The 22,403-nt window shown below is 51.5% G+C and overlaps 1 protein-coding gene across 1 annotated transcript in view; it reads right to left on the reverse strand.

Moving 5' to 3' along the window:
• Positions 1 to 6,599: 6,599 nt before the first annotated feature.
• Positions 6,600 to 22,403, reverse strand: part of DHX35 (DEAH-box helicase 35) — a 59,255-nt gene continuing 43,451 nt past the window's right edge. Inside the window, exons 17-22 of the mRNA XM_045194725.2 lie at positions 21,939 to 22,016; positions 19,843 to 19,972; positions 17,321 to 17,402; positions 15,318 to 15,389; positions 14,550 to 14,661; positions 6,600 to 9,721 (exon numbers count right to left, since the gene is read on the reverse strand). Of these exons, the coding sequence (XP_045050660.2) occupies positions 9,677 to 9,721; positions 14,550 to 14,661; positions 15,318 to 15,389; positions 17,321 to 17,402; positions 19,843 to 19,972; positions 21,939 to 22,016 (519 nt within the window). The 3' untranslated portion in view covers positions 6,600 to 9,676. The remainder of the gene's footprint in view (positions 9,722 to 14,549; positions 14,662 to 15,317; positions 15,390 to 17,320; positions 17,403 to 19,842; positions 19,973 to 21,938; positions 22,017 to 22,403) is intronic.

A 22,403-nucleotide genomic window follows, 5' to 3' on the forward strand; every position in this document is an offset into this window, starting at 1 on the left:
GTTGGTCCCGGCGGCGCAAACGTGGAGCGCCAGCGCCCCCTGCCAGCTGCCACGCGCAGCGCCCGCCCCAGCGTTCCGCGGCGGCTCCGGGGGGGGGGGGGGGGGGGGGGGGGGCTCGACACCGACTTCCCCGGCTCCCGCGGCTCTGGCGGCTCTGGCCCACGTTAGGGGCAGAGCGGGTGTGCGTCCTTGCCCCGCGCCCCGCCGGCCCACGTTGAGAGTACGAACAAACCCGGGGATCCAACACGAGCTGCATCCTCCTTGGGCAAGGCCCCGTGGCCATTTGAGCCTCAGTTCCTCTTCGCAGGGGACAAAGGGGACGGGGGCTCGTTTTTCCCCAACGCCAGTGGCTCTGCAACCTCGGGGCTCACAGCATCCTGCCTTTTCTCTGGTCAAGTCCCCCACCCCGACAGGCGCGACACTTTTCTGCAATTCCAAATATCAGTGTGCCATTTCTCCACTTAAGATCCTTCAGGAGAAACGGTTGTTGCATAAAATATTGCTTCCCTGTTAGAATAAACCTGGGTCAGACCGGCCCAGACAAGGGAACACAGAGCTGACCAGGTCAGCACCTCCGACCCCCTAGGAATCCCACGACACGGAGGCCCCCAGTTCTCCAGGCCAGTTACCGGAAGGGGCCAGAGATCCTCCCAAGGAGACTTCCATGGTGAGTTCCCTCCCCTCCAGGCTTCCGAAGCCCACTCGCGCATCATGGCCTGAGTCTATGTGTGCCAGGGGCTGCCTAACAATCCAGCCCAAAGCTTGGTGACACGGAAACGGCCATTTATTATGCCTACAGATTCTATGTGTCATGAATTTGGACAGGGCACAATGAGGATGGCTTGTCTCTACCCCTGGATGCCTGGGGTCTCCTCTGAGGGTGATTCAAAAGGCTGGGGTCTGGAAGATTTGGGCCTGGAGGGAGCCCCTTCCAAAACGCTGTTTCCCTGTGTATCCTGGCCCCTGGCTGTGCCAGAGCTCCAGCGAGGTGTTGGCCACTGCGCATGCCTATTGGCCGGCTTCTGCAGCTCATTGGCCTCGGGGAGTTGGCATCCTTCAGTGTCAGCTGAATTCTACCTCCAAATTCGGGCTGTGAGTCCCTCCATCACCGCTGGATGTTGAATGGCTGAGAAGGGATCCCCTGAACCAGTTGCAGTAGCTGGGGGTCAGGAGGAGGGGCCATGGGGAAGGGGTGGTACAGGCGAGAGTTCAAAAGAAAATCATGATTCAGCCCTGGCTGGTGTGGCTCAGTGGATTGAGTGCCGGCCTGGTTCAATTCCCAGTCGGGGCACGTGCCTGGGTTGCAGGCCAGGTCCCCCATGGGGGGTGCGTGAGAGGCAACCACACACTGATGTTTCTCTCTTTCTCTTCCTCCCTCCGTTCCCCCCTTTCTAAAAATAAATTAAATAAATGAGTTTCTTCAACTCTCACTTCAAATCCCGCTAATACTTACAGGGAAGGAGAAGAAAGGGCATGCAGGGTGTAACAAGGCTATCAGGGCTCAGGGGAAGAGTTCTTCACACAGCCCCTGCCCCTGGGAGTCTGCTCCACCAGGTTGCCAGAAACAGGGGACCAAAAGCACCTACCTGCACAGAGCCAGCAGAGGGCAGCACAGTCCCATTCTGCCAAGTCACCATGAGCAGGTTGACACGATGGAGCTCAGGGCCCCACCCAGGACCCTTTCTGTCCCTGGGGTGCAGCCTGAATCAATATAGGATTGTCTTCTAGCGTGTGAGCTTCACAGGGGTAGAGACTTGGTTGCGTTCACTGCCTTATCTCCAGCGCCTGGCACAAAGAAGACAATCGATACATAGTTGAAGTTTGGGGTGAGTGTGACTGTGTGGGTGTGCAGTCCTCAGGTCTGGAAGTGCTTTTGAGTGTGTCAAATGTCACCGAGTTTGCGCCTGCCCATGCAGGGGCTGGAGGCGTCCATTGGGTTTGTCCCAGCGTGAGTCACAGTGGGTGTCCAAATGTGGGTCTGCCCCTCATGCCACCACCCCCCTGGAGTGTCCAGCAGCCCTGTGTACCTTCTGCTCACACTCACTCCCCTAGGACACCTCAGTGTCCCCACCCCCAAGACCAAGGAGGCCCCAGTCCAGGGCTCTGTGGATGCCTCCCAGATGTATCCCCCCTTCAGCTCAGGCCCCAGTTACCTATGGGGGCCTCATCGCTGCATCCGGTTCTTCCCCAGGGCATCTTTGTATCTCTCTAAAAGGAGTCCTCTTTGAAGGGAGTGTGGTGTCAATTGTGCCACCTGGGAGGCTGGGATAGGTGTGGAGGGAGGGGTGGCAGCGGCCTTCTGGGACAGGTCCTTCTGTGACAGGTCGCTGAGAAGAGCAGTCCCTGGTCACTGAGCACTTCCTGGCCCTGAACCTGGGGGGAGCTCCGGCACACATGCGAATGAGTGGATGCTGTGATTATTACCCTCACTTTACAAATAGGAAAACTGAGCTGAAGACAGAGGTTGTATCCTGCCAGGCGTCACAAAGTTACCTAATCTTGGAACAGGAGCTTAAACCCAGGTCCCCTCCAGACACAGAGGAGGGTATTCTGAATGATTCTGTTTACATGAAATTCTAGAAAAGACGGAACTAGTTCCTAGTGAAAAGTGATGCCTGAGGCCAGTAGGTGGGGGGATGGGGTTACTAGAGTAGATAATTAGGCGAGTTTTTGGATGGAAATGTTCTGTACCTGATTTTGGTGGTTTTTTTTTTTTAATTTTTAAAATTGGTTTTGGTGGTCATTTGTGGTGTATATATTTGTCAAAACTCACTGAACTATCCAATTAAAATGAATACATTTATTATAGGTAAATTATATTTCAATGAGTGTTGATTTGGTTTTTGTTTTTAAATCTGGGTCTCCTGCTCCATGTCAGGCCTCTTGCCCCCGCCACTCAGGACGCACCCGGCCCCACTGTCACTGGAGTGCGTCCCTGCGCACTGCAGGAGTTACTCTCGGCCCCCCGTGGGTGTCAGGGTTCCATCTGGGCACAAACCAGGAGAGCAGCTCGGAGAGGCTACAGGACTGCGGGGACCCCAGTCCTAATTCTGGCTGGAACGACAGATCAATCAAGTGGCATAAATCAAATGTAAAAGTCTTACTCCACCTGGGCTCGCTCAGAACCGGGCCCAGGGGAGCTGGCCTCAGTCTACAAATCTGGGACAGGAAACCTGCCCTGTTTCCCCAGGCGTGGGTTTGCGTGACCCCACTCACCACTGGGGCAGGGAGCTGTTCCGGAATCTGCCCTCCTTCTGAGTGCGCAGCCCAAGCCAGGATGATTTACAACACCCTTTCTCCAGGCAGTAAGAAATTTAGAGTAAGACTTAAATTTAACAAGTTCCCTGGTGGCCTCTTCCGATTTGCATGTTGCCTCACTGACCTGGCCCAGATTCCTCCCTGCTGCCAGGCAATTCTTGGAAAACCAGACACCGGGGCTAATTAAGAGGGTTCTAAATGCCCGGCCCCCCAACGCTACAGTGAGCAGAAGCCACAAGGGGGCAGCAAACACAGCTGAAGTTTATAGGCTCCTCGGATGACAAAAGGTTAGGAAGGGATTTTCAAAGCCTTGGCGTAACCTGTTCTTTTCAACCTCCTAATAATCCAGGCCAGCGCTGAGGGCAAGGAGGTTCTGGAAGCACAGGGCCATGAGCCAAAGCAAAGGGACCACAGTCCCTGTGGGTTGAGAGCGTAAATCCCATCTTAAGGATGCTGATCAGCAGGAAAGACTCACAATGACGTCATCTGCCCTACCAGTCCGTCTCGGAAGCATGGATGAGCTGTGCCTACGTGGGTCCCACGGGCTCCCGCCCACGCGAGCAGTCGTTCCACTCGTGAATTCAGGGTGAGCTTTTCCAGTGTGCTCATTTGCCTCTGCATTCCTTTCACTCCTTGGTGGTCACACGAGGCTGGCAGCTGTTGCTGTCAGATGGCTGGTGGAAACTGACTCCACCGTGGACTGCATTAGCTCACACGGCATCACAACAAGAACCTGGCATCACAACAAGAACCCATGTCTGAGCGGAAGTGCACTGTGGTGGGGAAGGTAAGTGTTAAGACACTTCGTGTTCACCAGAGCATCACGCCCAGTGGGATGGGTAACAGTGGCTCCTGCAGGGAGATGAGCTGGGAGCCGAGCATCAGGCCCACCGAGATCAACGCACAGGAGTGTGGCCAGCCCCCCGGAAACCGCCCTACCTGGGGCGACTGGTAAACCTGTCTGAAACCCTAAGAAAGGACACATGTCCCATAATTCATGTCTCCTATAGGTGAACACCCAAGGGAACTTCTTCCATCCCATTATGTTCTACTTCACTTTTAATTTTCCTTCACCCCCTGCCTCACCTCCTGCAGGCAACCCGACCAATGTGCACCTTTTGGTTTGTACACGTCTTTGCCAACACTGTAGTTTCTTGGGTGCGTGTATTTTTATTGTCTGTAAATGATATTGTCACCTCTCCCTGTAACTTACTTTTTTTCACTCAGCTATTTTTAAGGTCCACATTCCATGTTGTCTGTGGCTTGAAACTGCTCTGGAGGACTCCACGGTGTCATCCATGGAATGACCCTGCACGTGGTCCCAGTGGTGGACGTTACTCTACCCTGCCCGCCACAGTCGAGCGTCCTTATACACGTCTCCTTTGGGACCGAGGTGAGAATTCAGTTGGGAACACTTACCCACACATGGAATTTCTGGAGAGTGGGCCATGCACACACTTCATTTGATGAGTTGTGCCGGGTGGCTACCCAGGACGGCCACACCAGCAGTGCACAGAGGTTCCCGCATCTCTGCCAACACTCGGCACTACCCACCTTTGCAATTTTTGCTAACCTGGTGATATGGAATTGTTGCTTTAGTTTGTGTTTTGCTGCTGATTTTCAGCATCTCTGCACAGCTTCGTAAACTATGGGGTCTGCTTCTACGGAGTATTCATTCCCTTCACCCACTTGTTTCTGTTGGGGTCTTTTCATTGTTGCTTTGTCGGAGCTCCTTGTATATTCTGGATAGCTCACCCTTTCTTGGTTTCAACCATCAGAAATATCTTCTCTCAGCTCCCACACCTACAGTTAGGCCTTCTGCCAACCACGAAAACAAAATTAAGCATACTGACATACGAGAGGAGGGGAGTAACAGAAGTAAAATGAAATGGAAGGTAAATGTTACAGTGAGTCTAAAATCAATGTATTAAATGAGAAAATGAAAATAATGAAAACAAATATCTACAGGACAGCAACAAAAACTAAACGAGATTTTTGTTTGTACCAGAAGTACAAAAGAAAAGTTAAAAACAAAGAGTGTAAAAAAAAAAAAAAAAAAGACCAAGAAGTTAAAATAAATGTTAAGGTGAAAGTACTCTTTAAAAATAATATAAAAAGGAAGCAACTTCATGATTTAAGAAAAAGGAGGGGGGAGAATCATGCAGAAGTCAGACAGAAAAATGAAGGGCTAAAGGATACTCCCAAGTGAAAACCAACCACAAGAAGAACAGCTAAGAGTAAACACAGTAACTGCAGATACTACACACACTCAAAACAAAACAAACAAGTGGGAACACAGAGAAAGTAAACGGAGCGATGGCAGAAGCAGGCAGGAGGGTCCGGGTGCAGCAGACCAGACAGAGGAAGGAGCCCATCTTTGGGTCGTGTAAGGCAGCGGTCCCCAACCTTTTTGCACGGTGGGGCGGGGAGACAGGAGGCGGAGCTCAGGCAGTAAAGCAAGGAAGCTGCTTCCTTCGCTTGTGGGCTGCTCACCTCCTGCTGTGCGGCCCGGTTCCTAACAGGCCACGGACCGGTACCATTCTGCGGTCTGGTGGGTTGGGGACCCCTGATGTAAGGTTTCACCCCATCACCCTGGGGCCAGTGAGGAGCCTGGCCCTGGGGCAGCAGCCATGCGGGCCTTTCGCCTGACCACGGGGAGTCTGGGCATCACCCTGGCCCCCTCGCCAGCACACCCACTCCCTGCTGGACCTCCCAGCCGGCCCAGCTTGCTCACTGCCTTCAGCGGAACCCACAACCGGGGCTGAGGCCATGGGGCCAGGGAGAATGCTGCATCAGGAATCTCTTTGGCAGGCAAGGAGACAGCCTGTTTGAACAAGTTCAGAACCACCCAGGTCTGCACCAGGTAACACCTCCATGATTCACTGGAGACAGCACAGTGTGACCTTGCCAGAGCGGGCAATGCGTGTGAGGACCCGGACCTGCCCGCAGACTCTAGCCACTCCGGAGTGGCCACGAGTCTGAGAGGATTTAATTGACTATTTTAAGTTGTAATGACAGAAAATCCAGAGTTCCATTACCCCATTTCAGCCCAAGTTGGGAGGCCTAGGAAAAGTCCAGACGAGTCTGTGGAGAGTGGACATAACTGGCCTTCTCTGAAGGTGCGGTGACGGGGAGCGGGGGCCGAGTCCTGCTAACCTGAATCCTGCCAGTTCTGCCAGACAGGTAGTCCCCCGCTGCTCCAAGTCCAGAGACACCCTCCCAAGGCGGTGGTGCTCGGTGCCCGCCCAGCCCCCCGCCCACTGGTGCCCAGACACGGGGGTCTCATGAATGGACGTTTGTTTTTGTTGAGTTGGTTTTCAATGAAGAGACTGATTCGAGATTGTCAATATTATACTTTCCCAAGGAAAACATTTTTTTAAACTGAACATTTTCACACCAAAAACAGACCAGAGGATGGTCTTTCATGTGGAGTAATTTTGAGCTTCATGGAATGCCCATTACTGCGTGCTCCTCATTTTGGGAGGGAGCCAGGAACAGGCGCGCCGGGCTGTCCGACACCGGCAGCGGCACTGCCAGGACCTGCTGGGAGTCGAACTCCAGCACTCTGATCCCAGCACTCTGGGGGAACAGGGTGGGCCCGGGGTGCCATCTAGGCACACGTTAGGGTACCGTCTATGCAAAACCCCATGTTATCGACTGTCACTCAAATCTGATGCTGCCCCTGCGCTCACCTTCCTCCCAGGCCTTGATGTCCCCACATCTACAAGGCCCGTCTCCATTCCCAGTGGTTCCCTACATCAGAAGCCTGTGGGCTGGAGCTGCAGCCTCCCAGTCCCACTCCCAGAGGTCCGTCTGGCAGGTCCAGGACGGGGTCTCGTGGTCACCCAGACTTAGGCGCTTCAGCCCTGTGCCTCCCGCCACTCAGCCCTATGAAATGACCGACCAGAAGACACCGGCACTGAGTCCTGCAAAGTGGAGCTGAATGAGGACAGAGGGACGGCAGCACCCAGGCCACCAAGTGAAGGCAGCGCTGGTCTCAAGCTGTGCTGACGCCAGGACAACAGTCAGGAGCGTGTGGGGCTGTGCCACTCTCCAAGGTCACGGCCACGGTGAAACACTCAGCTGGAGGGGAACACGAGCACCATCTGCACATTCACAGGAAGTCTGGTCGTGGGGGAAGCGTCCTTTGGATGCTGGCCTGGCCTCTGTGACCTCTGCCACTCACTACTGTCACCCTTCCCCTGTGCTGGTCTGCCCATCAGGCCACTCATGTCAAACACCTCAGCCCCCAACCTGTGCCAGGTACTCAGCCAAGGTGCTCACCCACCACCTGCTGACTGGCTGGACCAGGGCTCCTTGTGATGGCACTGTCCAACCCTGCGGAGAAAGAACCTGCAGGAAGTGAGCCACACGCACAGAAAGCTCCCCTCTCCGGGCCTCCAGGACCCCTCGGCCCCCACCACATCCTCCACGCAGGCTGCCCTCCTCTTCCTGGGGCACCAGAAAGAAGATGCTGCAGTGCAGTGGAAATTTCACTAACGATTTTGAAAAGCCACGTGGAGCCCAAGGGGACTAACTCTCGTGGGACTACTTGGGGACAAAGTCTCATGCATTGCTAAGCCAGCAGGCCCTGATGGCCATGGTCCCATCTCTCTCAGCCAGGCCAGGACATCACTCCCTCACACGGTGATGGGTCTCCAGACACACTCATAGGCTGTGACCATACAGCAACAGGCCTGCCAGTGACATGTTCTCTCCACACACTGTGGGCCACAGCATAACATAGCACACAGCTCGGGGCCTGCCCTGAGCACGGCAGCCCTGTGGTGGCAGGCACAGGGAGACGTGCTGGGATAGGACACCCCAGGTTGGGGCGGCCAGCGATACTGTGCTCCCCGAGGCCAAGCCCCTGGCTGGCCGTGTGGCCTCTCTTGTGGATATCTGGCCTCACCTGCAGGGTGTGGGTCCTGTACCCTTTCCTCCTTCCACCGCAACAGCTTATTAGGGTCAGCTCCAGTCCTAAATCCAGACTTTATATGAATTAGTGCTTCTGACCTCTCCGCAGAGAAATCCCAATCGGAAACTGGCGAGCATCTTTGGGACGTCATTGAAGCCACGTCCATGGTTTGCTCTAGGAAGGCCTGAGGCCATTTGGTCACGTGGGTCTTGCTTGATGCAGCTGCACGGTCTACGCGACCCCAAAAGCTGCTGTACGTCACAGCATCACGTTTCTTAGCGAATGTCAGGCCCTCACGCGGAAGAATGAAGTGGACCATCTTAAAATACAGACCCTGGGAACCAGGATGGGAGGGAACACATTTACTTTAGGTATAAAGGTTTGCTACTATTAACAAGTTACCACTATTATTATTAACACGTTTATAAAATGGAAATAAAAATGACATACGCGTTTGGTGCCAAAGTGGCATGTACAGTCTAAGATCAGTACAAAAATAAATTTTCAAGCTACGTGGTTTTGAAATAAATGTCACTGAAACAGGACGGGGACAAAGTGTGACCGGTCATGGGCTGAAATGCAAAAATCAGAGGGAAGGAGCCCAGGACAGCGATGCGACCGGCGCCCGCTGGGAGGGCCGCCCCTGTTCTCCAAGAACGCGGCAAACGAACACACACAAATGGACAAGGCGTGTTCCTGAGCTACAGAAGCTTCGCACCTCTACGCTGCTGTGAGTTCCTGCTACAGAGGCCCCCGACGGGGCCGAGCTGTCAGCTGGTGATGCTGTTGGCAGAGAAAGCTAAGCCCACTTGTGAAACAGGGAAACCCGTGCTAACAGAGCACGGCGCACGCGTCCTCTCTGTCCATCACCCGTCCTTGCAAGTCCTCTGCCCGCAGACAGACATGGGCAAAGGGGAAGCCAGAAGCTCCTTGGTTTAGGGAGCCCCTATGCCACCAGACAAGCCCCGTGGTGACTTTGGTAGAAACCCACAGCGTTTCCCGTGTTGTGCCCCTCTGTGGGCACACTTACTCACACCTAGCAGCTGGCCTCATTGGTCCACAGAGCCATGGCCCTTCCAGGGAAAGCAAAGCCAGCCCAGCGTGGTGCACCTCTGGGCACCCAGTGTGGTGCTGCAGGCAGACTGGCTAACTTTGCCCCTCATTCCCTGTTAAGTTAGGCCAGGACGGTGTGCCTGTTGGAAGTGGCATGCTGGGTCAGTGAGGGTGCCAACTGACCAACGAGCAAAGCCCTGCCAACTCCCACTCTGCTGGGTGCCGTGCAGCAGGGTGCCTGCCTGCACACAACCCCTCCCGGGTCCCAGCAAGGAGTGCAGGAACGGAGGGGAGAGGGAAGAAGGGGCTAATGCGTGGGCGGCGTCCACGGTCAAAGCAGCTGAAGGTTCCACAGGAGCCAAGGACAGCTGGCCATCCCCCGGAGCTGGGACAGCGACACAGAGAAGAGGGCCCCATGTAGCCCCTGCGGCCGCAGCCCAGGTCTGCTCACTGGTCCTGGACCTTGGCCCGTTTGGCTTTTAGGGACAGGTGCTGCAAGAGAAGAGAAAACACCATAACTGGGGTTGGCCAGACAAAGAAACCAGGCTTCACCACAATCCCCCCACACAGGACCAGATCGAAGTTTCCATCTGGTTTACGCCCTCTCAGTAAATGCCAGGCCCCCGGGCAGGAGTCTGCAGGGGGAAAAGCGCCAGTGGCCAACAGAAGAAACGGGCCTGCCTGGGCTCACATGGCTCAGCCTGGGCACATGAGCCGCGTGGACAGCACTGCAGCTGAACTCCTGAGCTCGGGGGACAGGGCTCGGGCTGGACAGCACATCAAGTGTCCACGAATCCCTTAGGGAACGGAAACGAGGAGGTGCGTCATTTTAGCGGGCATCGCAAATGCAGGTACCTGTGCAAGGCAGGGAAGACACACAGGAAAAGGATACCCCCTCGTGACATGGCTTTCTTTCAGAAATGTCGCTCTCTGCCAGCATAAATGGCAGAGGAAGCACAGCATTACAATCGCGGGCATCAGATAACAGGATTCGGGGAGACACACATTCTGGCCCAAAGTGCCAGAAATTCTAACGTACGCATTTCTACACTCTGTATGCATTTGTACACTCGGCCATTCTAACATACGGCAGAGGGTACAAACGTACGTTTTTAATAAATGACTTCTGTTCAGCAACTGAGGTGCCCCTGGGCCCCCTTAATAGTCATAAACAACCAACCAAGTAACATCTAAGGCACGTCGCCCTGCCATGCGGCGAGATCTCCACCTGAGGAATTCCCGCCCTGGCTGCCAGCAGGGCAGGCCTGCCGCTCGCCCGCTGCGGAGTGCCCACGCCCACCTGGCCGCGGGGCAGGGACCTGGGAGAACGCAGACCCTGGGAGAACGCAGGGTGCAGAAGGAGACACAACACACCACCATGCACGACGAGAGATGGCCAAGTGGACAGGACACGTGTGTCAATGAGCTGAATGAGGTCCCTTTCTAACTGCGTATGTCCAGGAAAGGACTGGTACAGGTTCTGGCAAAGGCCCTGGCTCAGAGGATTTTCCCCAGATTCCAAAGATACCTCTGAGAACCAAGGGAAAAATACTCTAAGGACTGAAAGCCAAATCTCTGAGCAGGTCACCCTGTTTTTCTTCCCAGCTTGGTCTTGCTGAGTTTCTCTGAATCCTCTCACTTCACCTGATGTGACCCCACAACAAACGTTAAACACCCCACAGCCTCAGCTTGGGAACGGGAAACGACGTCATCGTGCCCGTGGGACCATTTGTGGTGCTCCTTTCTGGGAAGAATGCTGAGTATAAACAGAGTTGACTCCAGACCATCTCGGGCCTGTTTCCAGGGTGAGGCGGCGCTCGGAAAAACAGTGGTAATGGGGAGTCACCGAAGGTGCAGAAACACAGCCGGGGACGGTCAGCGAGCCCCGGCGGTCATGAGTGCCATGCTGTGTTCAGCAAAGGAACCCCCACCGTGCGTGGGCGCCCCGGGGGCCTGCAGGGCCCTCGGAGGAATCACTTCGCTTTGGACTAACAAGTCAGTAGCAGAAGTACCTTTGCACTGTCTAGTTAGGGAGGGGCTGAGGTTCTTAGGGAGTTTCAGGGCCCTCGCTTGTACAATGAAGTTGGGGTACCAGGTGATTCCTGGAGACCCCGGCCTCTCTAAAAATAACTGATCACAGTGATCAGAGGAGAGCTGATGAGCTGAAAAACACGCACTTGGAGAGAAGACAAATGCAGGAATTTATGACTGCCATTTCCTTCAAACTCCTGGGGCTGTTTGCTCTTAACTCTGTGCGTTTGACCTAAATAAACTAATTCTGAGCTGAGAAGGGAAAAGGACTCAACTTTCAGGTTCATTCTGTTCTCCAAGAGCCTAAGACGACTTTCGGAGTCTCCTTCCCTTGCTACTTGCCCCTCATCCCTTTAACAAGCACCCTCACGGCTGGGCCCCCGCTTCTCAACGCCGCCGTGCATTTCTGGTCGCTTCTCTCGCACTTCCCACCCGAGATGTTCTGAGGGAAAAGATTTCCTTCCACTTCAGGGTCATTCCCATCAGGCCGACACAGCAGAGACCACACACTCCGCGCTGGTATCAGTCCCCGCCGCTGATCTCGTGTCTGGCTGAAATATCTGATGAGGACCTGTGTGAAATGTATTTTGTCTGGTTGGATACCATTTAAGTATTGTAACAAGATTTCTGAAAGCCAGCTGCCCTTCCCATTGCAAGAGGGGGGTGGGTGAGAAGATCCCTCATCTGCAGACCAGAGTCTGCAGGTCTGTGCTGGAGACGCTGGGGCTCTGCCCGGAGGGCGAAGGCCTCACTGGCCAGGCTGCGCATTCAGCTGAGACATCAAAAAGGTCTTCGTGTCTTAGGAGTACAGCTACTTCAGACTGGCCCCATCAAAGCCTGAAATCAGTCCTCGGTGAAATGAAACTAATCTGTCATCATTAACTTTCTGCTAGGAAAACGCTCAACATTCTTTAAAAAAAGACAACCAAATCCAGACTCTCCACAACACAGCATTTCTACTGTCCAGCATAAACAACAATATTAAAGAGGCAGGAAAATGAGACGCATAACAAGGAGGAAAACAAAAATCAAAAGATAAAATAAACCAGAAAATGCCCAGTATGTTCAATTAGTAGACAAGCCCTTTAAAACAACTAATACAGGGACGGGCAAAAGTAGTTTACAGTTATTCAATTAATAATAATCAAGGATTAATACAGTAATTAATACAAGTAATAATAATAATAATAAACTCTGTGTCTCGTGTAATCACAGCTGTAGACCTACTTCTGGCTGCCCCAGTATAATATGTTAGAAGATTTAAAGAAAAAGATGGACATAATGAGTGAGACTCTAAGCAGAAAAATAAAAAATTAAAGGAGAACCAAATGAAAGTGTGAGAATAGGAAATACAAAATGAAATATTCTTTGGATGGGCTCAACAGCAGGCTGGACACTGTAGAAGAACTGGCCCATGCACGTGAATACAGGTAGGAAAAACTATCCAAACTGAAGCATAAATTAAAAAAACCCAGAGCCTCCATAACATGCAGGACGACAACAAGGGCTCTTAAATGTGTGTAACCGGAGGTCCAGGACCTTGGCACAGTTATTGAGGCAGAAAAAAGTATTTTAAGGAATAATAATCTCAAATGTCCCAAATGTGCTAAAAATAAAACATCAGCCCACAGTCCAATTAGCTCAATGACCCCCAAGCAGGAAAAACACAAAGAAAAGCACGTAGTAGGTCAACCTGCTGAAAATACAAAGATCAAGGAGAAACTTCAAAGCAGTCACGAGAGAACACAAATACATCACACAGAGGAGCAGCAATAAAAGTGACCGGCTTCTCCCAGAAACAACTCAAAGCAGACAGCAAGGACATGAACTCTCCGAAGTGCTGAATGAGAAAAACAGACTTTCCACCTAGACATCTAAACACAGAAAAAGTATCTGTCCGCAGTGAAGATAAAATAAAGACGCTCAGACGTGTGAATGCGGGGAGCATCTCCAAGCGGAGGTGCACTGAAAGGTGCGCTGGAGGAAGTGCTGGACGGAGGAGGCGCCAGACGGACACTGGGGCCTGTGCAGAAGCACCGAGCGACAGAAACGGCGAGTACATCGGAAACATGAGCACTTTCTTCCTCTTGTTTCCTAGCTCCTTTAAAAGGCAACTGTTTAAAACACGAATAATATCATACTGTGGAAACAGAATATATGTAGAAGTGAAATAGGACATTTAAAAATATGTCGAACAAAGTAATGTCTATGACAACACATAGAAACAGGCCATACATAGGAATAGCACACAATAACATATGTAGAAATAAAATATCTGACGACAAGAGCACAAAGAATGGGATAGGCAAGTGAAATATCTAAGTTTCTTACGCTGTAAGCTGAATAGTGACACTAATTCGAGGTCGCCTGCAGTGCGGTAAGGACGCACGTATAATCCCTAGAGCCACCAAAAACCAGGAAGCATAAACGGCCATTAGAAGAGACAATATGGAACACTAAAATAATCTGATTAACTCGAAAGCATGCAGTAAAAAAGGAGCAGAGTAAATCGGACAAGTAGGAAACAAATAGCAAAACGGGAGACTTAACCCTAACCCACATCAGTAATTCACTGAAGGAGACTGGACTAAACACATCGATTAAAAACACGATGCAGATCGGAGCAAGTCTTCAAGCTCTATTCAGCCAGAAAGTTTGTGAACTCTGATGTAGCTGTTTTCATGCCAGCCTTCCAATATAATCACCTCTCCATTAAAAATCTTGCTAAAAAATCTGTGACTTTTGTGTGTGCGTGCAATGAATGAGCCAGTTTCTTGTAAAAATGAAGCACATGACACTGTGACGTGCTCTACAAGGCTCACCCCCTCATCGTCCCGGCAGGCCTGCGTGGAGGGAGAGAACAAACCCACAGTGCCGCCGGCGCTCAGCATCAGCCGGCCCCGGGCTGGACCCCGGGTTTCCGCTGGCACACCTCCTCAGGGCCTCTCGAGGCAGTCCTCGTCAGAGAACACTTGTGCCACTCTTTGTGAACGCGATCCACAGTGCGACAGAGGTTTTTTTTGGGAATAGTGCAGAAGAGCAGAGGATGAAAGAAACAGCTGAAGATTCATTCTCTTTTTTGTCTCATGCGTTACTTTTAAATGGGCTTCACTGTAAGCAAGTGGTAGAGAGCTCTTACCCAGAATGGTTGGGGATATGGTAATGGCCATGTCACCTATGTGTTACGGGGGGACGATGTCAGGCACTGGCCTGGAGAATAGGTGTGTATCTGGAACACAAAGAGGCGGGTTATCAGGCAGTTTTAGGGGCAGACTCTGTTCATTCCTACCGTTCCTTGTTGATAGAAGTGTGGAGCCAGCTCCAGCAGCCAGGCAGACTCGATAGCAGTCACGTCTCTCATGTAATACTTGGAGGTCTGTATGACTTCATTGTAGATAACCCTGCAACGAGAAGGAGGCATGGGCTAATTTCCATACCCTGTGCTGAGAGGCAAGAATCAGGACAATCAGAGATGATGCGTTTCTTCCCTTCACCTTCAACAGGCATCTACTCTGCGTGCCAGGCACTACGCTAAACAAATGCACGGACATCGCTCACCCAAGACTCACGGCCTGAGTGGTGCATCAGAGTGTGTCCATCCACAGGGGAGGCTCTAGGCCTGCGTGACTTCCAGAGCATCTCAGCCATCCCTGCCTGACCTTGGCCTTGAGGTGCCAATGCAGCCTTTTATACACCACTCTATGAAAGCCCTTCCCCTAAGGCACTGGCATCTGTTGGTGTCTGCCTCTCCATCCGAACCATGAATTCTCTGGGACCTGAATTCATCTCCACACAGCTGTGCAGGGTTAAGTGTCTGGTCCAAGGGCAAAACTGAATGTTTGCTGAATGGCTGAGTGAGCAGAGGATTATCACCATTTGCTCAAGGAGAGCTCTGATAGAGCAGAATTGTTATGAACCGCCCAGCATAACGAAGCCAACAAACCAGTACTGGCGCCTGTTCTAGGCGATAGGGACCCTGACAGGGACCCTACACGAACAAGAACTAGGCCTTTCCTTCATCACAGTTACAAGGCTAAGCAGCGGGGGCGTGGCTTACCAGCGAGGCGGCTTCTCTGCATACAGGACTGACGCAGGGTGGATATGTAGTTCATGGTCATCCCGGATAGTCCTTGTAAAACAGAAGAATTTGTCTGCAGTAGATTTTAAATACTTACAGCAAGACTTTCCCAGAGACATGCTTATTACAAAAAATGCATACAGATTATACTTCACAGGAACAAGACTATTCTCTCCATCTTCTCCTGGGCTCTTTATGAGCTCCTCCCCCACTGCCAGCCCAGAAGTCAAGAATAAATCACACAAACAAGGGAATAAAAGTAAAACGACTTGTGGACATTTAGGGAAAAAATTTTAGAAATATATTGCTCTGTCAGTCCTTATGTTTGTCTTCTACAGGCTCTCTTTGAAAATAATTTCCTTGGGAACAGAAATAATACAAATTACTATTTCTATTAAACAAAGTTAATATGAAGGATAAAGAGTATGGGGGAGATAATAGGGGGAAAAGAAAGCTCGATGTTGAAGTATCCATTTCTCTGAGATAATATTTCAAGTTCAATGCAGATATGACTCGATTTAATTAAAAAAGACTGATGGAGCCCAGGACGCCCAGTCGGATCAGATCACAGGAGACCACTCATGCCATAGGACGTCACTGCCCGAAGCACAAGTACGGAGTTTCTGCAGGTGCCAGGGACAAGCGTGTCAGGCAAGTGCCTCTAGCACCGCAGTGGAGCCAGCACCCTGGGGCCCTGAGCTGACCGACACTGAACTTCGTCCCACAGGGGCTCGCCGACCGTGAAGCCTCTTGTGTATGTAGCCTGCATTTTTGTCGAGGGCTCCGGAGAAAGGACTTTTCCAAATGCCGGTGGAAATTGTGAATTCACACTGTTGAGGACAGTGGGGCCGTCACAGTGACAACACGGTAACGGCACTCCCTGGAGAGGATGCCAGGCCCCCAGAGACACCTCGGTCGCAGGCAACACGGTGCTGGCAGGCGAGCTCGCGTGATGGGCAGCAGAATCGCGACACCGACAGGCCAGAGCACTCAGCCTGGACTGACCAAGAGGACGTCCTGGGGGTAAATGTACAATGCTGTACTGAGGCTCAGTCAGTTTCATGGCCCCATCTCCTGAGAGACCTGGCTGCCAAAAACATAAAACAAAACCTCTCAACCCGACTCTGGCCTCGTTACCAAAGCCCAGTGTCTGGGACAACGCAGCTGACCTCACGGTGACAGGACTGTAGTACCTTCGGAGCGGAGAAGGCTAATGACAGAATACTGTGTGCAGGAAATCCAGAGGAGGGCTGGGAGAAAGCAGCCGGGCTGCTCCCTTACTAAGTGGCAGATCACAGGGTCACTGCACTTCACACGGGCTGCAGCGAAGTACGAGACTGAAATGGGCTGTGTGAGAAGACAGACTAACAGGAACAATTCAAGGAACTGGAGTGATTTCGTCTGGAGTAAAGAAAGCTAAGCCACGTATCAGCTGGGACTATACTTTAACATACCGAAGGCTATGAGGAGGGCATCCACCAGCAGCGATTTTGTTTGCGCAGAAAATGAAACAGGCTGCAGTGGGAGGCAGGTCGCGCACAGGAAGAAACACTGACCAACATCCAAAGCCACCAAGTGTGGCCACAATGTATCAGAGTAGGCGGTGGCTTCAATCCTGCAGTTCTCTAAAAACGTAGGAGCTACCCGGTGACAAAAGTAACTTGTCCAGGCAAGAGCAATGGCTCCTCCTAGTCCTGTGCTCCTGTTACTAAAATGGAAGTACTGCCAGCCTCCTGACTTGGAAACTTTGTCCTTCTACAATGCGTGGGTGGGCTGAGCATTTGAGACTCACGTCCACAGAGTTAAGATACTTTGCTTAAAGTTAGATAGCTAAACTCATCTTTGGATAGAGGCACCATATGAATAAGGGAAAACTATTCAATTGAATTTCTCTCCTTTTCTTGCACTGCAGCTTTCTATGCGGTTTGGATCATTTTTAAGATCTGTCCTTTAATAAATGACTTCACCAAGCACCACATTACCTGTAAGCTCCGGTAGAATGAAACCTCGCTGCATTTGCAAAGAACCCCGAAACGATGCACCTCAGAACCGGATCTGGATCACCTGCCAAGGCAGCCAAGGGAATGCTGGGTGAGACCCTCGCCGGCAGTATGCTGTGTGCGCCCAGGCCTGCGCTGTGAGGGTGCGCCCCTGGCTGCTTTGAGGCACCTTGCACCGCCTCCCCGGGAGAGCACTCTGATGGCTGGCCCGTGACCTTAAGAACTCCTTCCTAGGACAGTACCCTATGGGAATGATGTTCCTTCCCTGAGACTCAGTCTGGGACACTAACACTACATTATTTCTGTGGCTACAGCTACACTGTGCAATTCTTTACAAATTTCAAACGTCCCACTTTAATTGGTGTCTGGATTGCTAGAGTAAACATCTTCCAAGGGGAAAGGCTCCCCGTTAGATGATTCCCACAGGACACATTCCAAATTAGCGTGCAAACAGATAGTGTCATTTATATGGCTTATGATATATCATATTTCATCAAATCTGAGACTCACTCTTTTCTACACTCTCACTCACTGAAACCAGGACAGCATTTTATAATTATAATTGGCAGCAGTTTTTTTTTTCTTTCCTAGTGGTACATAAAATAATGGCCTGGCTTATTCATAATGGTGTTTTAGATTCAATGAAATATAGTTTGTTGATAAATCAGTTCCCAAAGGGTGGTAAAATTTACAAAACCATTAATGTATGAGGTTGTGAGTTTCGCTGCATTCTTACCAGCAATGTTTTGGCAAAAAGGTACCCCTTCTTTATTGCACAATTACTCCTGTACTTCCTTTTGGCACAGAACTGATGACTCAAATTTCCATCTCTAACCACAGTCTGATCCAAGATCCAGTCCCTTCTTTCCAACTGCCCATGAGAAATTTCCCCGTAGAGCAAAAGGGGTGAAAAATGGCTCTTGGGGGGCAAGGCAGGAGGGAATCTTAGATACTACTATTTGAGGCCCCCAAAATTCAACCCTACCTTACAAAATCTCATTTCCTAGTTTTTAATGTCTCTCGTTGGGAAGAATTTAATGTAACTTTTCTCCTGGGCAAGGGGTCAATAATGAAAAATAGGTTAAGAAACGCAGGTCTAGAAGACTGTCATCTCTGCTAGGTGGCGGGCACTCAGCTTCTCCCCGAACCGCTGCCCTTGTAAGCTTCCTGCTTCCAGCAGTGACACGGGCTTTACCTGATCACCCAGGTTCCAGCTCTTCTCTCTCCTGTGAGCGTATTCGTTCGCCAGTGTTCTCTGCACACTGATATGCTCCTCACTCCGAGTACCTGTCCCCACAGTCCTCCCTGCCAATCCAATCAGTTCCCTCAGCTGGACTTCGGCCACCACTCCAGGCCCGCCCCCGTCGCGGATGCCTTCTTCCCTGCATTCCCACCACATCTCACCCGCTGCCCCTGTTGTCCGCCACCGTCACTGAGGCGTCCACTGTCGTCACTGCTCAGAGGGCTGGCAGTGTCACACTGCAGCAGTTTGTCTACCCGTGCGACTCTCCCTTCACCTGCACTGCTTCCTGACAGTAAGAACCACGCCTTCGTCTCCTTGCAAGCACTTGTTCTTAGTTGTGAAAGCAAAACAAGGCTGAAAGCAAACTGCCTGGGTTCCAGCTGACTCCACCACACACTCACTGTGTGACCTTCAGCGAGGCACTCATCGCCGCTCGGCCTCACTATTTCCATCTATAAAATGGGGGAACAGCTACATATTTCAGCGGAGTGCTGTGAGCATTACAGGAATTACCGTATAAAAACGCTGGAACACTGCTGGCCTACTACACACGAGCACTGGGGAGCTGGGGGCACGCCCAAGGGCCCGGCTCTCGGCAGGCATTCGGGAGACGGCTGCTGAAAAGCGCAGGTCCTAAGCCGCTGTGACCCGTTGTCTTGTCCTGCGCTGACCCTCCCTGGGAACCTGGCAACTCGTCTGTAAAACGCGGTACCACTTCCTCCACCTCACAGAGGGGCAGGCAGAGACAGGGACTGTAGAGCCCCCGCCTCAGTGTGACCCAGCCGTGTCCTCATCGTCACTGTCGCCACTGGAGGCAGACCCAGGCCTCACGCAGCATGTCAGCCAGCCTTGCCCTGCTGCCGGCCCGGGCGAGACACACGGCGCCTGCTGTAACAATGCCTGCGTCTGAATGTGAAATGCAATTTATACGCAACAGCCAGAAGTACCACCCACTTAAAAGTGACCTTCCTTACAAAGCCTACGTGGGAAAATTAACTGTGTGATGTTCACCGGTCTGAAGGCTAACGGTTCTTACGTGTTGTCAGGGCTTATGGAAGTTTTTTTTAACAAGAATTGCCCTCGGACATAAAAATGAACCCTGATAGAAAAAATACGCTCTTTTTACACACGGCTTTTCGCCGACACGGGTGCAAAGTAGGCCCGCTCTCTGCCCCACATCACACGCCAGCAGGAGAACTCTGCAGCCGCAAGTCGACAGAGCAGACAGGGGACGCCGCCAGCAGCGGCAGCGGATTCTCACCTTCACTCGACTTCTTGGGCACTTGGAACTTGACGAGGAGCTTCTTCAACTGCTCTCGCACGGTGGCCGCTCTGACCAGCCCCTTGTAATTCAGGAAGTGTTCCTGACACCACTGAGAGTTCTTGCTGTGCTGCGGGGGGCCCCCGGGCAGGAGCACAAAAAAAGCGCGGGGAGCGTCACCACCCACCACTGTCTCTCTCCCTGTGCCTCCTGACTCAGGGAGGCGAGATCTCCAGGGGGCAAGCAGCCCTTTTTGGGCGTCTCTCTCTCTAACACGTTGAGAGAGGGGCCGGCATGCTCGCCCTCTGAACGCTCTTTGACCCCGGCCTCTGTGTTAGGGGCAAACGAGAGTTCGACTGACAAGCGGAGTTGTCCATCCTAACGACAATCCTAACGACAATCTTCAGTACCTTCCTAGTGACTGGCAAACTCCCAGACAGAATCACTTCCCTGTGCCTTTTTGTAAATGCACTTCCCTTCCTTGGCAGGCTTGAGTTTGTCACTTTATTTGACTGCAGGCAAACAACATGACAATTGACAATTTAGAAATAATTTCCAAATTAGTATTATTTAGCCCCAAACTATGATTCTACCAACACTTCTTCATTTTGTTCTAGCTTCTTAAGTATGATCATTATGTCTTAGATTAAGTACTGCTGTGGGAAGGCATCTTGGAAATTAGTCTAAGCCAGGCAAGAAAGTGTCTTAAATAAGAAAATGTAAGTCGCAGGGGACTTTCGCAGACGGCAACCGCAGAAGGAGCAATGGAGGCCTGGACCTGCAGTCCACTGGCGGGGGAAGCTCTGGGTCGGAGATGACACACTGCACATACAAACGAATTTCCACTGACTTAATCCATAATTAATAATCTCAGTAAGAGATGGGGTTTTCCTGAAAACCGTTCATTGACTGAAACAGATCCATTCAGATCTCTGATAAAACAAAAAGTTAGTCCTTCTGCTCTTCTAAAAAAGTATTTAAAAAAACGAATACAAGATACTGAAAATCTGAAGTATCTCATTTCCCCCTCTCATAGCCTTTCCTTATAGAGATTTGTCTTCATTGTTCTTCATCACCTTTAGATCTCTCTTTTTAGTAATTTTTAAATTACTTCTTCCTTCCATTCATTCAGTAACATATTTACTAAGTAGCTACTGTAGGCTAGGTGCTGCTCTATGAATGTAACAGTGAATACAACAGTGGTTGGAGAAATACAATAAACAAGATAAATAAGCAAAATATTTAGATATTAGGTGGTGAGAAGTGCTAGAAGAAAAAAACAAAGCAGGTGGGAAGGGGAGAAGGGATATGGTGAGAACTTTAAGCTGTACTATTTGCTCTTAGTTTTACAGAGTATTAAGAACACTACAAATCAGCATCACCTGTGGCTAACTGTAGGCAGGTATGTGAACATATATGGCCCCTCGCAGCTCGTCCGCTGCTGGCGGAGTGGTTGCTGGGTGAGGCCTCAGACTCACAGGACAACTCTGAAGAGTGAGCTAAAGCTACAAGTTCCCTTCAGCCTCGCTTATTTGCAGAAAATATAACAGAACTTCCTACTCAAATGTCGGACAGCACTGCCCAGAAATACTGGGTGGGTGAGGCAGAGTGAGGGGAGGGGCTGGGGGGCCGCTGCAAGTCCACCTCTCCAGGCAGAAAGAAGCAAGAAACAATTCCTGTGTTCTTCCAGGCAAATCTGCACCACGACCTCAGGCAGGGGCCAACCCACAGATCAGAAAGGCAATAGCCCTGACTGGTGTGGCTCGGCGGGTTGGGCATCATCCCACAAACCGAAAGGTCACTGGTTTGATTCCCAGTCAGGGCACATGCCTGGGTTGTGGGCCAGGTCCCCGGTTGGGGGCATGCAAGAGGAAACCAATGGATGTTTCTCTCCCTCTCTTTCTCCCTCCCTTCCCCATTCTTTCAAATTAAATAAGTAACATCTTTAGAAAAGTAAAAAGAAATATTGGCAATACTCTAACAGACACCCCAAAAAGGGGTCTCGGCCATTCCTGGATGAACTGACCTTCTGGAACCCTGGCTCCCAGGGTGGATGGGTGCGTAGAGGGGACCTTTCAGGTGGCGGCTGTGCTTACCTTGATAAATGCTTCATACACGTTCAGCATGGTGAGATGATCACCTTCCTCCACGGCAAATTTTCGGTGCGCTCGAGTCTGGAAAGAAAAAAGCGACATTCAGAAGCTGACTCTGGTGAGCCTCTCATTCTGGGAGGCAACGCCACACAACGGACAGCTCATGGCTTGTGGAGCCAGGAGGGCCTGGAGTGCAGCACTCTAGCTCTTCCACTTCCTGAAAGACCTCAGCCCGGCCACCTCATCTTGCTCGGCCTCCGTGTGCTCATGTGTGAAACGGGGACATGAGACTGTCTGTCAGGATCACTGTGGGATTCAGATATCCCGGTACAAAGCCCCCGGCACAGCTGTTAGATTAGGGTTGGTGGTCTTGTCTCTCCTCTCTCCAGTCAGTGTCTCTTCCAGAACTCCTCCCAGCACCCCTGCCCCAGAACGAAAGCTTGGGGACACATCCTGTCTGGCGCACGG

Source organism: Desmodus rotundus, chromosome 6 (genome assembly GCF_022682495.2).
Source record: "Desmodus rotundus isolate HL8 chromosome 6, HLdesRot8A.1, whole genome shotgun sequence".
Classification (NCBI taxonomy): Eukaryota; Metazoa; Chordata; class Mammalia; order Chiroptera; family Phyllostomidae; genus Desmodus; species Desmodus rotundus.